Genomic DNA, 18,808 nt, shown 5'->3' on the forward strand with positions numbered 1-18,808 from the left:
GTGGTTCGATGCTCTATATGTATAGATTAATTTTCAAAAGAAGCTGCGAAACGGATCGGTTTATGCTGAATTGTTTGTGTCCTTGAGCAAGCCCTGGTAAATGTAGAATAGACCTAGTGGAACATGACACAGTGTTTTTAAGACGGGTGTACTGCATCTTGAATTGTCTCATAAATTCTGAATATATAGTTTTCATATTTTATATTTAATACCCCGATGAGACTTTCTAATATCAACTGATATTCATATCAAGTGAAAGTTCCATCTCATCTGTCTACTCAGGAACTTTGAAAACTTAAACATACACCTCGGTAGATCAATTGTGAAGTGAATGCATTTACGGAGATGTGATAATTGTTAATATTTACAGTAAACTATCGGGAGATTATACGGTAAACGAATAACTTATTCATTCATATTTCATTTATTTGTCCCCTCCCATTTTTGCTGTCATCACCTAGTGTATAACAGATTGAAAATGCTTATCACCTGAACTGTAAGTTGGTAATGTCACAGAAATAACTGCAATAAATGCAAGGATATCATTTTTCTATGTATTTAACATAATGTTTATCATGACTTTTAATGTCTCTTAACACACTATTCTATGACTGCATCAGTATAATTATACCGAAATGATATTGATTTTCAAATAGTTGAGGATGAAATGAAGTTTGCATTATTTTGCTAAATGCTTTATCAAAGAAGATTTTAAATGTAGACAAGGGCAGTAAGTGGGATGTTTTAATATCCGACCGTCGGAAGAGCCTCTGGCTGGACATCAATTAAAATTTTTACCCCTCGAGTTGAGATTTCTATGTTACATCCTAATAGTAGATAGGCCACTATAATGAATGACTTAACCCTTTGCTTTGCTATTGAAGATTGGACATGGGACGCATAATATTGTCTAACAATGAGGGCCGTTGTTTATTGTCCATCAATGTTGTACTCGATATTGGATACATCTGCCAGGTAATAATGTGTTTCAAATATCATACAACGCCAAAGTTCCCTTTTCGATTTCTCTGATAAGATTTTTCCCTTGGTATTCAAACTATTTATAGCATCCGTCTTATTCACCTGATCTCGCTCCATCAGACTTTCATCTATTTTCAAAATTAAAAAAGGCCATTTCCGGTACCCACTTTCGGTTAAATGATTGCGTAATACATGCATTGGGTGACTTTCTGAACGGTTAAGAAGAGGAATGCTTTAAAAATATCATCGAGACCCTTAAACATCGCTGGCATAGCTGGTATAGATACGGAATGTGATAATTTTGAAAAATAACGCAATACGTCAAACCCTTAAATATGGACTCACAACTGAACAAACAACCTTCGTACATGTCACATGGTATCATTCCTTTTATTGTCATCCCTTACATGGATTGACCTAGATTTACATGTCGTCGACGAAGCGTAAGACGCTTACTCTTCCGAATCCGAAATTACCAGGTCTTTACCTCTTTTTGCTTCCATGTAAAATTTTCTTTGTTCATATTTTGCCCTGGATTAATTGAATTTGTGTTTGGATTGTGCTGACATATATATACATTTTTTATGTTAAGATGGCCATCGATTAAGTCAAAGCTATATTTCGCAAATTCACTAAACAATGACATTCATGTACAAGCGAAAAGGTCCGTGTCACAGACATTTCAGGGTTTTTGTTATTGTCATGCAGAACGACGTAAAACGATGATTCTATCTTTCCTCTCACGATTTTTTTCTTTCACCCTTTATACGTTTTGCTGCAACAGGATACATTTCTTATCTGCACAACGTGTCATGTATCTCGTGCTTACCTCGCCATCAAAATAACTTGCTGCATATATTAAAACACTGTCTAATACGTTTCCGTGACATACTTTAACTCACAAATTGATATTCCTTGTAAAAGATTCTCCCAATGACCTTCAGTTGGACAAAATCAAATTCAAATTGAATTTCTCAATCAGGAAAAGGGAAAAATCCATATACCCTGACATTTCAACACAATTTATTCACACGCTTTATATTTCTACGAACAGATTTCACACATGCCATGTTTTGATCAACACATATATCAACATTAGGCGATAGATAGCCGGTAAATACACAGGGACAAATTACATCTTGCCGGGCTTTTTACCCAGAATAGATACGGAAATTAGATTTCAGAGGTCCTGTAAAAATGTTGACGAGTGTTGTCGGTTGAAGTACACGGGAGGTATATTACATGAATAGAGGATGGCAACATCTGTTGGACAGCATGTATGTATTTGTATCCAAGCTGTTATTTGGTGTACCAGATTGAATCGGAAGTCAGAAGCGTGGTCAATAGACAGAGATTATAATCAAACATCATCTAAATTCAGGATGTTGAATATGTATGAACTAAATCCTTCTAGATTAGTAACTGTTTCGCGTTAGAATGGTATTGTACCACATATGGAAAACCACGAATAGTCTCCTTTTAGAAATACTCCGACTTATATATAGAGACAGAAATCTGGTCAATCTTCTTATATTAACTTTCCTTTTCTAGTTAGCAGTTTATCGTAGCGCATTGATTGTACTGATGACATTTTCAAGAATCGCTAACATCTTACAGTTAATGTTCAAACTGTGTAATTTGAATACTATTTAAATACATGATAAGAAACAAACCGTATGATAGTTATACACAATTCTACCACTTTACCCACTGTGTGAAAGGAATTATGTGTTAAAGGAGGCACGCTGTACGATATAATTTCCCTCCGTATACTGTAAAACATTTCATTTTTGTGATGCTATTATTTTCCTTGATTTCGTAGATTTTCCTTATCTAACTCATCAATTCATGGGTCTATTTTTTATGTCAGTATTAGTAGAGTTAATGAGTTAAATATAATCACAAAAGCAAATATCCACGAAATGATATTCATTTTTTAATCAAGAAAATTTAGTTCCACGAAGATATACGAATTTACAGTATAGCATGTAAATAGAATATAAAAAAATCTAACAGAATCATGGTTCAAATGCAAAACCAGTGAAACAAAATCAAAATATGAATGATAGAATCATTCATACTAAAGCTAATGAAAAAACAGATTCAGACCAGGTTTTCGGGAAAGGTGAAAGAATCTTTTTATATTGCCAAGATCTAAAACGACAGCAAGGCTCACAACAACGAAAAACACCAGGCTTATCAAAAAGCATTAAACACATCTAACTTGATTACGAACAAGGCAACAGCATCTCAGTATTTCAGAAATTATTTCTGATAAATCAATACACGTTCTACAAAACAGTTGTTTCGTTACTGCAGAATATTGCAGCAATGTATGAATGACGTATTCTTTAAGAGGAGTAATTATCTTGACAAAATTTTTCCCTAACCTATTTGTTCTGAAACGTCTTTATAGATACAATATATATCCCAGTAGAGTTCACTGATCACGGAGCATCACAAACAGCAGGAATTCAACACAGATTGTTCCATCAGCCAATATCCTCTTCTGTGACTGGGAACAATCATATTTGAGGGGTTATGGTAATAGAAGTTGGAGATTTCGTCGTGTAAAGATGTTCACTTGCATGTGCGCGCTATGGAGGACATAGATAAATATTGATTTACTGACTACTGTTATCATAAAAGTGACAGAGCTTGATCTGATTGGAATAGTTGTTTATAACACAATTAATTGCATTATAAATCGGATAATTTTTTTCATCGAATTTTTTTAAAATGTTCGAGGATTATTCCAAAGGATGACTTTTATAGCCAGTCTGAAACTCCAGTCTGTTATGATGGAAACTATATTGCTCTGACGAACTTCAAAGACGATACACTTATAGTAAACAGGTTCCCGATCAAAGGATTCTTGTTCCTTATATAGAGCATTTTTCATTTTTATCATTTGCCACCTGATATGTTTACGTAAAACGTAGCCTGTTTGTACGGCTATACATTTATAGATATCGGCAATGACGGAGAAGGGGATGGACATCCACATTTTAAATGGAAAAAATAGCATTTTCTGCATTGAGAATTTTTGTTGTTCTTGGTGAAGTTATGTGTAGGGCGACACAGTAGTATGGTGCATTAGAAAATCGGTAATTTTCCATATACTGTATCCGGTATAATTATTGTAACTGAAATTTGTTCGTGTCTGATGTACAATCACTTAAGCAATTATGATATGCATCATAACAATGAAATTATATATTTCCCATGAAAACCTTGACATACACTATAAAATCAATCAATATGAAACTAACAGAAATTCGATTTTGCCTAAAACACAGCTGTTAACTACAAAATTGTAGCAATAATAAACAAGTAAATTGCTCACCTTTCAACACAAATTTAGAAATAGAAGAGTCAAATGATCAGCTTAACTGTATCTTATAGCTGTTTTGTCCCTCCATGATTCATCGGATAAGATTAATCCAGAGGCTTATATTATTGAAAGATATCTAATTGATTATTGAAAATTAGAATTGTTTGAAAAATCCTTTTAGAATACCCAACATGGTAATAACTGATTTTAATTATTCATATCTTAAAATTCACACTCAACACATCTCGCATAAATAGGGAATGATCATCATATTGTTTTACACTACATCGCGTGATTGCAGTGACGAGATATGTCTAAGAACATATTTTTGTATTGAAATGCGAAGAAAAGAAGGTCATATTATATTCTGTCTAGTGCTTTCAAGTCTACTGTAAGATTTCATTGTACGTAAAATTTTAAATTCGTTCAATTTGATAATTGTTTGACTGAAATTATATATAGAGTTCATGCTTGGTCAATTCCGACAATTAGAACATCCCTAAGCTCTTTATTTTGAAATAATTTTGAAAACTATGAAATTTATTGCAATTCTCGGCACGTGACTCTCCCCTTCTGTTCATGCCATTCTTAGTCGCCTCCTGGGTATTATCATTTCAGTCGCTTAACGCCAATGACTAGTCATATATAGATGAATCAGCTGTATGATGTAGCATCATTAATGAGTCCTAGAAGGACGAAATAAATATGTGATGTAACAACACTGATAAGTTTTAGACAGATAAAACATGTGTATGACGTAGCATAACTGACGCGTCATAGAAGGACGAAACAGCAGTATAATGCAGTTTCATTCATTATTTGGCTCCAAGTTATCTTATTCTATATTTGTATTTATTCCTGTTCCTAGTTTACTTTTTGAAGCGACACAACATTTTCGATTTTACCGAATGTATGTTGTAGATATTTGAAATCATCGGAAAATGCATAAGACCTTAAACACCAATGATTTTTTCTTAATAACTTACTACATATTTATTCCTATTAATTTATTAATTCCATTTATCTATTAAATCATTTATGCTTTTATTTATCTATTTCGAGGTCTTAGCAACAGCAATTCTGGCATATTACTTTGAAAACAATAAAGACAAGTTACTAGAGTTTCACTGTCATAGTATTTTCATTTAAACCTATTTTACAGAAATTGCGAAAAGCGTCTGTTGTGCAAAGAACGAAAATGTTATGTCATATTTGTGTCTGAAATAAACTAAATACTCTTTCAATATTTGTACACACAAGACACACAAGTGAAAAGTGCATGTGTATACTTTTCAACACAAATTTTTTAAGGGATGCCGTAAACCAAAATAATTAATCAAACTGCATAATACAGTTATTCTTTCCTTCTTAAACTCGTCAGTGATACTACATCAAACAGCTATTCTATCCTTCTTAAACTCTTCAGTGATACTACATCACACGGCTGTTTCGTCTTTCTAAATCTCGTTAAGGATTCTACATCATACAGCTGTTTCGTCCTTCTAAACCTTGTCAATGATGCTACATAATACAGCTGTTTCGTCTTTCTTAACATTGTCAATGATGCTACATCATACACCTGTTTCGTCCTTCTTAAACTCTTCAGCGATGCTGTATCGTACCGCTGTTTCATCTTTCTAGGACTCGTCAGTGATACTACATCATATAACTGTTTCTTCTTTCTTGAACTCGAAAATGATGTTATATCATAAAGTTGTTTCGTCCTTATAAAACTCGTTAGTGATGAAACATCATACAGCTCTTCCATCCTTCTAAACCTCGTCAGTGATGCTATGTGCCAACATTTGCAAAATTAGAAGTTGACCAAGGGAAATTACAAATTGAGCTAAAGAAATATTAAAATCTAAATAAAGAAAAGTGTGTAGCCTCATCATTAGATAAATGATTTATATAGATAAAGAGTGCAAAACAAGCAATTTGAAAACGAATGCCAGAGATAAATGTAAGAACACTGTACACGAGGATGCGTGCCGTGTGTATAAATGTGTGCGATTTATTTGTTATTCACCTTGTTTGAGAAAGAGAAATCCAACATTATATCATTTATTTCCTACACTTATAACATCGAGATATATGGATCTTCCACTTTGACGACATCTTCAATGACCACAGATTTTCACAAAAGTAGCGAGTACGCCAACGGTTTTACAGTCATTTCACCACTTCATTCGTTGCACTCTGCTACATAGGCCATCCACCTACGCACTCGACAATGTCGCACAAACATTGTTAAATCAAATGTATCCCCACCAGTCACCCTCTTCATTTCACTCTTTACCCATCTTCTATCGCGAGAAATATCATCTAGCTCAACGGTTTCGCGTAGAAGAAACCCCCATCTGCTTTCCAATAATGACAAGAGGTCTTTCCGACTAACAACAGACGTGATTATCCTATTCTGTCCACTTAAGTAATCCGTCCACGCAGAGTCCCTTACCCTTCTTGTCAATCCGTCCGTGACTTGTTAAAAGCTAACGTTCTGAAAACGCGAAGGAAATTAGCATGCGCTTTGTTTGTTAATGTGTCTTATCGGTTGTATATTAATTTGGCATGGTCAGTCAATCAATTGATCATACGATGTTCTGTATGGCAACTATTGTTCTGTCAGCGTTGAGGAACGCGTGTTAAGTCCATTTTGTCTATCAGTGAGAATTTAAGACCGCCATTGACAACTATTGTGCAGACCGAAGCTTTCATGTTTGTGAAAAAACATTTTGGAAGATAATCCACTCCCCAATATCAATCGCAGGATTCATTTTGCAGCATATGTATTTCATAGCATACGGCATGACGTAAACACGCAAAATATTGAATAATTCATAGATATCTCACGGTAATGTCCTTTATCAGCAAAACTGTACCTTTCAAGAGGTCTCACTGTAATGCCCTTTATCAGCAAAACTGTACCTACCAAGAGGTCTCACTTTTATTGGAAACGTTTACAGCAACAAAAATTGTACCTACCAAGATATCTCACTGCAATGTCCTTTACAGCAGCAAAATTGTACATACCAAGAGGTCTCACTATTATGTCCTTTATATCCGCAAAATTATACCTACCAAGAGGTCTCGCGGTAATGTCCTTTACATCAGCAATATTGTATCTACCAAGAGGTCTCACTGTAATGTCCTTTACAGCAGCAAAACTGTACCTACCAAGAGGTCTCACTGTAATGTCCTTTACATCAGCAAAATTGTACCTACCAAGAGGTCTCGCTGTAATGTCCTTTACAGCAGCAAAACTGTACCTACCAAGAGGTCTCGCTGTAATGTCCTTTACAGCAACAAAACTGTACCTATCAAGAGGTCGCACTGCAATGTCCTTTACAGCAGCAAAATTGTACCTACCAAGAGTTCTCACGGTAATGTCCTTTATAGCAGCAAAATTGTTACATCAGTTTAAAAAAGTGCACAAGATCTAGCTAAAATTATCGAACGAAATGAACACAAATCATTTGACATGGAAAAGATAAGAGGTTCAATCACGCTCTGATTAACAATGGCATTATGTTTATAGAGGAAAAACAATCTATTACTATGGTTATAATTCAGCGCCGGTTAGACAAATTTCGACGGATTTCTCTGATTGCGTTTCTGTGATCCATTCGACGCTCTGGTTTTAGAACACTTCAATATCATGGAATTGACTGCTTTACGTTAAACTCAGGGCATTACTTTTTATCGGGCCATCCATACTAGGTTAATGTAATGAGCGATTTTCTCACCCAATTGTGAAATTATGAAGAAGGCAATTATCTCAACATCCAAGCGTTGATATTGCCGATTGCTGCAGTTATATTTGTTGCTTTTCAACTATATTTTGTGTGTAACGTAAGCTTATTTATGTTTGCTTTGAAATGAAAGATATCAATATAAACCCAATTACTTAAAAGAGCTAATAGTGACAAACTGACACATTTTAATCTGTGACTTTAGATATCTCTCAATTAAGTATCGGAGAGAATTAACGCAGGATATAGAAGACAAAATGACAGAGTTAATGGTCTCTCACGTAATGTTTAATCAGGCGTGCCCGCACTTATAAACGTTTAAAACAATGTATTAAAGTAAACCTTCGCTATCCTAACGTATATAAAGGTTGTTGAGAGAGCATACGTTATCAAAGAGATCAGTTATAAGATATCACTTTGTTCAAAGATTGTACAACGACACGCACGTGAATATCACTTTTCGATGCATATATGGAATGAGATACAGTATAAATAATGTCTTAAACTACACCACACAGCTGTTCGTCCTTCTGGGGCTGCTCAGTGATGTCCGTGGCTGAATTGTTGGAAACGTAGTAGGTGACTGAAAGAATAAAACAAATGTCAAATGTAAATTAAGAGACGTTATCTTCTAAAAGGATAATGTCAAATTCATGAATTAGTATTTGCATATTTACTTAAAACTTAAGAGCACCATTACAATTGTCACGTCTGATCTGTTTTAATGAAACATAAATATTTAACTGAATGTACGGGTACATTCAGAAAAAAAGGTCCATCTAAAATACTAATAGAGAGAAAATGTTTAAATCCAGCTGAAGTATCAAATGAAATCTTTATATCGATGAAGCAAAACTTATAATTGTATTGGAAGGCTTTGTTTTCGCAAAGGGGTTGCAAAGCGATAATACAATAATTTAAAGTTCCAAACACGCTGTTTTTTACGCGGCGTCCAAGTCAAACATTCACCTTTTATATTACAGCGCTTCTGACGTCATCGCACATTCTAGAACCAGCGCTTTCAAGATGTCGGGATATTTACCATTATCACGCGCTTTATACGACTGGAACTGAATTACAACGATTCTTTATTTACTGATATGAATATTTAGAAATAGATGTATATTTATACCTCTCCTTATCAATACTTTTGACAACAAATATAAACTGCAACATTACAGAACAAAAAAGTATTTTTACGATCGCGTTTATGTGACTTGGCACTGCTATTATGATAAAAACATCTAATATCATGCGATACTATGTGTATACATGTACTCCTTTGAGGCTTTCATTGTGTAGCTGAATCACTCATCTTTTATGTTTTTAAGCTATATATGGGCCTGTTGATTAATCTGGTTCGAAATCAACGGGAATGCATATTGGTAGACTGCCCTCGTGGCAAGATGGACGCTTAAGAATAGAAAACTACAGCATCTTCAGCCTAGACATTTGCTCTCTTCCATAGTTGGTTACTCACATATCGATTGTTATAAATTACAATAAAAAATGTCTGTAATTAAAACTAATATTCCAATTCAGCGGAATGCATCTGGAACTAACTTCATAATTACCCGAATTGTAGAAATCATTGTTTTGCATGTTTATTTTTTTTTCAAATATGAAATAAATGTTGAAAAGTCATCGAAAAAGAGATATTTGATTTATGATATTTTGATGTCTTGGTTAGAGGAATATGCATTCCAAAAATATATATGTATAGCACAGTTGTAGTGGTATACCAAGCAATGTCGAGAACAGGAGGTAATTTATCATAATTGTAATTTGTCAAATTCCTGACTACTCCAAAACTAAATATTCTTAGAATATTATTTGTAGGTGTGAGCTAATATTGTGTTGCAGCATTTGATTAGATTTGATTTCACCCAATATTACAATTTATTACGAATAATTTGATTGCAAGGAGGCAACAATTGTAACTCAAGTCATTGGAGAGCAATGCGCTTATAACGAATACATTCAGTAATTGAAAACTCAAAAAACCAAAACAAAAAGATTATACAATGAATTAATGTCATTAAACGGGAAAGAAATAATGACGTGTGAATATTATGCATTGTAACAAAACATCAATCAGTTGTTCTTTTTAAACGACCTGGCGGGAAGATGTAAAATTTCTCGCAAGCAAAAAATCATAATGTAACACAATATTTGGTGCGTGGACAATTTCAATAAAACTAAAACAAAGTAATTATGTGTTTATGTTAACTAACTGTTAGCTGTTAATGATTTCTGCTTTAAACCTTGCAGAATTAATCATTGTCAAATAATCAATATAATTATAATTGATCATCTATAAACATTCGTGCCTATAAATCAGGCAGGAAAAATTTGAACTTGAAAATATTTGAATGATGAATAATTCAGAGCGTTGATTTTCGAGAGGTAATCGACTTTACTTTCTTTTTTGTTAAATGGGACCTTGAAGTGATTTAGTATACTTATAAGAGTCTAACTTGATTTAAATTTTTAAGAGATTCGGACTGTTGAAATGCTAATAGTTGCCTTGGCAACTGTGGCATTTCATATACGCGACAAACAGTGAAACCCCGAAGACCTCCCCAACCCATATGGAAGCTTGAAATTATCTATGAATCCTGATCAAATGTATCTCATTAAATCACGTTCGGTGTCGTTTAATCGCTAGGATTTTAATGTTAATCATCTAAAAATTGATTTATGCTACTTCTGAAATGTTTAATTTGTTTCAATCAAAATGTCATAAAATACTTTATGATTGATCCGTTGATACTTTTTACTCCCTTCACGAGCTAATTTCTCACTAGGACGTGTATTAATGCATTATATTTTGGATATTACTAGTATTGAAGAAAAACTGGGCGATTGATTACGCAATTGTGATCTCTTATTTTTTTTTAAATTCATTTAAAAGCAACTTCGATGAAGATTCCAGGAAGGCATAAAATTATTCAAGAGCCGTCAACACAAAATACAGAGATTGCTACTCAATTCCATTGTCTCTATACAATAGCATTATGTTACCTGCAATTAGCATGTGTGAGAAAAAAATTAAATATGTGATATGATTATTAAGACTATTATTGTAAGGTTGACATTAAGAAAATACTAAAGGCATTATTAGTCTTAAATGTGTCACTGCTTCCCCAACCAATGTTGTTTACCTGTCGCACTTGATTTGATATTCTTAAGCTTGTGTCAAATATGATTTAAGTGATAACTACACATGTAAGAGATGTGTATTCCATTTACATGTTTCATATCGCAGTTTCGACGTTGTAAACTTTGTCATTTGAAACCATGACACTACCTTACATAAACTGATCCAGACATGCACTTTGGTTTTACATATCTAAAGCTTGGCATAATTTAATTGAACAAGGGCATAAATTAAGTTCTGGGGTTGTTTTCATTGATATGTGCAGTTAGATATGACAATGGCTATGAGTTAAATGGGAGACAGTTTCTAGAAAATTGTAGCTATGTTGTATGATTTGGAGTTAGTCTTATCAGCAAGACTGTCAATTGGCATAAGACACTAACAATAAGCCTAATATCCACACAAAATGGGCGAAACAAAAGTTTTTCGCTTGCGAAACTGAAAAAAAAAATCAAAACTCGTCTCAAATATAGAATGTGAATGGAAAGCCATGACAGATCAGATCCTCCACATCTTTTCGACATTTAGACATCCTGTTTTGGTGTCTTGTACAGAGTTGAAGTGCATTTCGGATATTAAGTTGTGATTTGTTATGTTGTTTACCTATCGTGTATATGGTAATACATACTATGCGGTTAGTACGGTGGCTGATTGATGACATTTCGTTATTTTTAAGACGAGCATTGACGACCACCGCACGTGAGTGATATTGTTTGTCAATTAGAGACAGAGGAAGTTAAGAATCAAGAAAAGTGATGGTGATTACAGTTTTTTTCCTATTTTTTAAAGGACAACATCTAGACTCATTATGTTATAAAGTTGTTGTTCATGTCCTCGTCATATATTTCGAACTTAAATTGTTATTTTACATATAAGTATGAATATCAAATTATTTTTTTTTTCTCTTCTCTATTATAGATGCCCGTCGAGTCTATTGCGATATGACGTGGGACGGTTTGTCATGCTGGCCAACAACACCTGGTGGACAGTACTCCATAATAGCTTGTCCCATTATGAAAAATATCGATGTCACAAGTAAGTTTGTTTGAAAAGTGTTTTTTATTGAATTACAATCATAGCTAATATTAGTTATGTAGTTTGATGTAATGTCTGTAGGGGGTTGCAAACTACATAACGAATTTATTAACTGATATATATATAAGTCATCACATTTCCTGGCATCCATGTAAAAACACCTAGTCGGACGTCAAAATCTGGGTTTTGCTGCTTTTCCACCAAATAATCTTTGAACAAGCGGCCAACTTATAGCTTTTAACGTCTTATAGAGTGCATGCGTTTTTTTTCCTTGTCTGCAGCTGTCGTCTGCCCGAACAGCGTACTTCAAAAAGCAACGCCTACTTCTTTGCGCGTAGCACGATTCGACGTTAGTTGTTTCTTCCTAACACAGTTTACTACTTACCTGACATAATCTAATAATAATTCATTCATCTAAAAAAAAATAGAAAAGCATTGCTCTATGCATCAGACAAATTAGTCTGGAAGAAAAACAGTTGTTTTTCGTCAAATATTAATTGAAAACACAGACATGAAGAAAATATAACAATTTTAATCCTGAAGACATATTAAGAATATCAAAATGACTGAGTTGAAAGCATTAGTATTCGGGACATAAGACCGCTTGGCTTTCATATCTTGAAGCCATTGCTCTACCAAAATTATTGTAAATCTTACAGCACTAGCACATAGTAATGACAGAACAATGAAGCCAATATTTTGTATAGATCAATGAAATAATGGGAACGAGATCATGAGTGGATTGCAGAGGGGGTCAGTTTAATGTAGACACTATTTTATAGATCAATGAAAGGAGGGCTAATACAAGACTATGAGTGGATTGTAGTGGGAGCCAGGTCCCTGTAGCCACTGTTTCGTATAGATCAATTAATTTAAACATATTTCGTTGCACATAAAAATCAATAGGATTGGGCACAAGTTTTACAACTTATATAAAGCCTTTTCCAAACATATTAGTACACACACATTACATGTACAAGGTGGCAGTAGGATATAATAACAACGAAACAATCATAAACAAGTTTAGAGAGAGAGGAGGGAAGTGTATAACACGAGCTTTATATGTTTAGAATATTTTGTATATATGTAGATTATGCATTCTTCTCCATGCAAGCGAAACAGGTAATACACTGACCACATGCCTAAACTCTCAACTTGTAATACACTGACCACATGCTTAAACTCTCAACTTGTAATACACTGACCACATGCCTAAACTCTCAACTTGTAATACACTGACCACATGCCTAAACTCTCAACTTGTCAATGTCCATGACTTCCTCTGCTTTGCTTACTTTCTCCTTGTCACTCGTTGCTTTCTTGAATATCCGTTTCCACTTGTTCGCTTGCACAGAGAAGGAGTAGGTACATGGTACACACATACAAATGCTTTTCCTTTATAAAAAAAATAAATTAATCTTAGATGTTATATCGCATTTCATTCGTAAAGATATCAATGATATCATTCACATATATTTATAATAAAATAGATGATAGTTTATATATCTATGGTTGTAATGGTTTGGTTTTCTTGATCAGAAAGTGTCATCGAACAGGAGTAAATTAAAATTTAATGGTATGTATCTATTATGTTGACGAAACAACTTTATTAGTTGGTCAATTTAATTGTCACAGATAAAAAAAGATAGTTATCTTTAACAGGGGCGCCACATGTACAACATTAGTTAGTAGATAGATTTACTCGAAAAAGATCACTTTTAAGGGCACTATCATTATTTCTTAACTTGGTGTTCAAAATTTTATTTTTTCTATCACCGAGTAGAAAATAACTTGCAACATTTGACCGAATTTTGTATAGAACGATGAAAGTGTTTCACTATGCCGAGAACTGAAAGGTAATTGATTCCATAGCTTAACAGTAGACGGAAAAAAAGTATTAGGCAATTGAAGCCTATTGGTAGGTAGGATATAATTTTCAGCGTTTCTGAGGCCATAAGGAAGTGAAGGGAGTAGAGTATTAAGGTAGTCAGAAACTGTTTTATGATGAATTTTGTAAAAGAATTGAAACTTTTTAAGGGATCTCCTGTTGGCCAAAGTTTCCCAGCCGGTTTCATTATATAAAGATTGTCTTCTACAAGACCATGAGCAGATTGTTGAGGGCGTCAGTACACTGTAGCCACTGTTAGGACAAAGCCGTTAATAAAGAAACTATAATTGCACTATTTATCGTTGTCTGCATGTTGTAATTTCTTCCGGGTTCTGCTCAGTAGCAGCAAGTAGTTATCGACATCCGTTGACCTTCCGTCTGACATCTAGACTGTCTTGTCAATATAAACAGTATTATGCTGTGCTGAATTTTACAGGATGGCAGGGATCATCTATAAAATATAACAAATGTTTGGAAAAACTGACAGGTAGATAGTAAACTGTCAAGGTTGTTATTTGTTAGAAATGTTATTTTTCGCTATTTTAAGGAATTACACATGTATAAAATTGCGGAAAGGGAAATATAAAAACAAAATAAAAAATTCATATTAAAATATTCTGTTTCTCTCACGACATCAGTTGGCTCAATTTCGAATTTGCAGTGCAAATTCTAAAGGAGGAGAAATGCTCTCTGCATAAGCGCATCCGGAGAGCACTTTAAACATTGTTCTGAATAACTTATGTCATCGCCCCAACAAGTACCAAGTTGCATTCTGTGATTTCCGTTTTTGAGAGCACCTCTCTATTAGATATCACATATTTGAAATCGTATTGGGTGGTTAATAAAAGCTTTAACTTACTGAATGCAAGAAACTCGTTAATGAACTATTTTTAGTTGATTTGTATTATCACCTTACTGTAAATAACATTATTTTGAAATATTTACCACCAAGATGTACGTCTTAGCTCTAACCTACATTTTATCCTTGTTACATTTTTCTTATTTTTTTCCAGTGGATTCATATTTCCTTTGCGGCTATAATATGATAATCAACAACATGTTTGTTACGGTTATATAGAATCAGTGTCAGTAGTACATGTTAGTTAATAACTACTGAAAATAACAATCATGTAGTCCTCTGGTATTAAAATAACTTAATTTCAATTGTTTTTCATTTCGTCGACGTATAAATTTCTTTCCTGACAATATCCACATGATTAACGAAAATACATCCCCACCAATATTAATGATTTTAAAGTAACCATACTTAGAAATAGATATACAATTTAAACAAAACATTGGGTTGACAAAAATAGGTCCTAAGCATCTGTGACCAGTGCTAGAAATAGGAAACAGCTGTATGATACATATTACTTAATCATTTGGATCGACTGTGTTTAGCTATAAATGTGTATTAAAACGTGCATATCAATTGTGTTTCTTTTGTACAAAAACATATTACAGAGTGATTGTATAATCGAAATGTTAAAATTATGTTCTTTGCTTGACAGTTATGATTTCAATAAGAGAGATTAAAAGTACACGTATCCGTATTTTGATCCTGACAATTAGGAGTGTTTCTCATTCGTATGATATAAGATGTCAAGAACACGTGCATTGTACTTTGACACGCTGGTGACCGATTTCTGAGCCAGGAGTGTTAATAACATGTGCGAAATACATTTGAGAAACTGTTGATGGCACATAATCAATTATGTCAATGCATATGGTCACCGACATAGATTATACAAAATGAAACACAAAACAAAGAAAACCCACCATTTCTGGGACATCATTTAACTCAACTGTAAAGAAAGAATATTAAAGATTGTACACGAGTGAATAGCACTTTAAACATAGATATAGAATTAGATACAGCAGAGCCAAACAATGCATTTAACTGCATCAGACAACTGAGGAAAATACAATGTTATCGTTTGAAAAATTGTCAAAATCGAAATGGTGATGTGCACTAGCCCGATAATTCAATAACTTTGTAATTTCCATGTATCTTATAATTTTAGGTCAAAGTCAGGTGCATGTCTATATACAAACCCGTGCCGCAATTCGAATGAAATATAGCATGGCATGCAGGTTACGGCAAACCTTAAGGGCAAAAAGTCCACGTGCAGTGTCTACCATCTGCAATCTTTAAAATTGTACAAAAGACACAAACAAAATAGCACATGAACTGAAAACTCAATACAACATAGTCAAACCATGAGGTAAACTGCATCATACGGCTATTGCGTCCATCTGGGATCCTTATTTGAAGCTAAGTGCCAAAAAGTGAAAAAGACAGAAATATAGCACTTGTTTAAAAACAACGATCATTACCGCAGATGATTAACTGCATAGTAGACAATAGGTATTTTACTGGTTTTAATACTACCTTCAGATCCTGCAGATGCCACTTGCAAAGTAAGCCGTAAAGATAACAATAATTAAGAAATAAAGTGATTTTTTTCACTTATATTATCATTCATAAAGTTGAGACACGGCATAGGAATGCCCAAGTGTTGCTTTGCGCTCAACGTAGATAGCAACATAGAGACACACCCCACGTAATCACTTGACTACTTACTTTTGTATCTTCAGCACAAATTATGACGGAATTTCAATTAATTCGGTTTGAATACAGTTGTAAAATATAAAACTATACATCTGATCTATGATGACACAAATTATGTCGAGATTACAATAAATTTGTACACATAAGAAACTAGACAGCGGTGATTTTATCTCAGAAATCGATCGACATAGACGAACAAAACATACCAATACCGCCCATCCCTCTCAAGCTATAACACTATCCAATGTACCATCACTGACCTTGACCCAAATAATCTGAAACTCGAATTTTGATATCTTTATGCTTAATAAGTCTATGAAGTTAGGTGACAGCTTGAAACAGACCATGGATAGATTGATAGAGAGACTGAGAGAAAAAAAAACTAAAACACGCCCCAACTCAACCTCTTCCAAGCCACATCCCCCATTCGGTATAGTATCAACAACATGTCAAGCTATACATGATACATCCATATCAATATCATAATTTATTAACATTTCAAAATTATATGTCTTGTTAGTATATAAAGACCACGCTTACATGAAAAGTAGCATAATGCGTAGGCGATATAGTGTCCCCTGATTGTCGTATTCTTAATCAAAATGATAGTGAGTTTGTTGTACGAGATCTTCAAATGAAATCTTAGAGGTGGATAATCTATCTTTATTGGTTAGTTTCACGACTCTGATAACTAAGCAAAAATGATTTAATTGTTAGTCGTAAAGATATATCATAAACAGTAACAGGTATTATTTTCTGATTACTAGGTTCGTTAGATATATATATATATATATAATTTGCTGGCATTGTGATTCTCTTTCATGAATCACATTAATTGACAATAAAACCAAAAGTGTTCACAAAAATCGTTCATCAAAATTAATAAACTGAAGACAGGTTATGTAAATAAGATTTAATGAAATAGACCAGGTGTTTCAAAAGAGAAAGCATGTAAGTAAAGTCATGTCAAATGCGAATAAGACATACATGACAAACTTTCAAGTATAAAACACTTCTGACTTCAAACCGCACATGGAAATGGAATATAAAAAAAACCAATAAAATACTAACTTTCTCATAGAATCTTGTTTCAACCTCAACATAGAGGCAAAGATGATAAAGTGTGAACAAACAGATGACTTACCGGGACAACCTAATTAAAGTACACGGATAATAAGACCATGTGTTCTTGAAAAAAAAGTGTGTGATGTAAATAATGGTCACTTCAAGAAAATGATTTCCTTTAAAACAGACCAAACAATGTCATTGATGTATATAAAAAAAACATATACAAAGCAATCTGAAATTCAGATTTAGAAAAAGATACATGTTATGCCGGTATCTGACCATATTTATCACCTCGCCTTCACCTCTGGATCGCGGGTTCGAGACCTACTAAGCCAGATACTTACCGCAGGTTGGTGGTCTCTCTCCAGGAACTCTGGCTTTCCTCCAGCACCAAAATCTGGCACGTCCGTGGCTGTTAATGTAGAGTAACAATAAACTAAACGATACTTAGGATTCCTTGATTCTTTAGTGTATCTGTGGTTCCGCTGTACGCCTTGTAAACGTTCAACTACTATCAAATATAATTCATACCCTGAATACATCCAAGTGTTTTTTGTGTCGAAGAGATCTCGTTTGTTTTGATTTAGTCTCCATATGCCTTAGAAGTTTTCAAAACATGTTATTCATACTAGATTGAAAATGTGTTTTACTTCGAAATATAGTGTGGCATTTAAGTATGAAACCGCCTAGTGTACTCTAAATCCGGCTGTTAACCAGAGTCATCTGCAGTAAACTACAATTGTACCAAATTATGATGTCTTTCCAAAGAAACTTATGTGAATGTATGTGATATTCTAAATGATAGGAATCTCCTACACTATTTATTATCTCAAGGGAAGTATACATTGAAATCGTATTCTTGCAATATCATGAAAGTAATTGGATAAAGTTAGCGTTCCAGAAAAACCCAGATTTACGCCTGCCTCTATTTAGATAAAACGAAAATCAGTGTTATCCATTATCCGGCGAAAACTATAATTCAAAGTGTTAGTAAATTCAATATTTTGAAGTATGCTTT

The 18,808-nt window shown here is 33.8% G+C and overlaps 1 protein-coding gene across 1 annotated transcript in view; it reads left to right on the forward strand.

Annotated features, from left to right (window-relative positions):
• The window catches only part of LOC132547212 (corticotropin-releasing factor receptor 1-like), a 57,737-nt gene that overhangs the window by 22,063 nt on the left and 16,866 nt on the right, over positions 1-18,808 (forward strand). The window contains 1 exon segment of the mRNA XM_060210977.1: positions 12,146-12,262. Coding sequence (XP_060066960.1) covers positions 12,146-12,262 — 117 coding nt within the window.

The sequence above is a fragment of the Ylistrum balloti genome, unplaced genomic scaffold (genome assembly GCF_031769215.1).
Source record: "Ylistrum balloti isolate Yb309-2 unplaced genomic scaffold, AGI_CSIRO_Ybal_v1 Utg369938, whole genome shotgun sequence".
Lineage (NCBI taxonomy): Eukaryota > Metazoa > Mollusca > Bivalvia > Pectinida > Pectinidae > Ylistrum > Ylistrum balloti.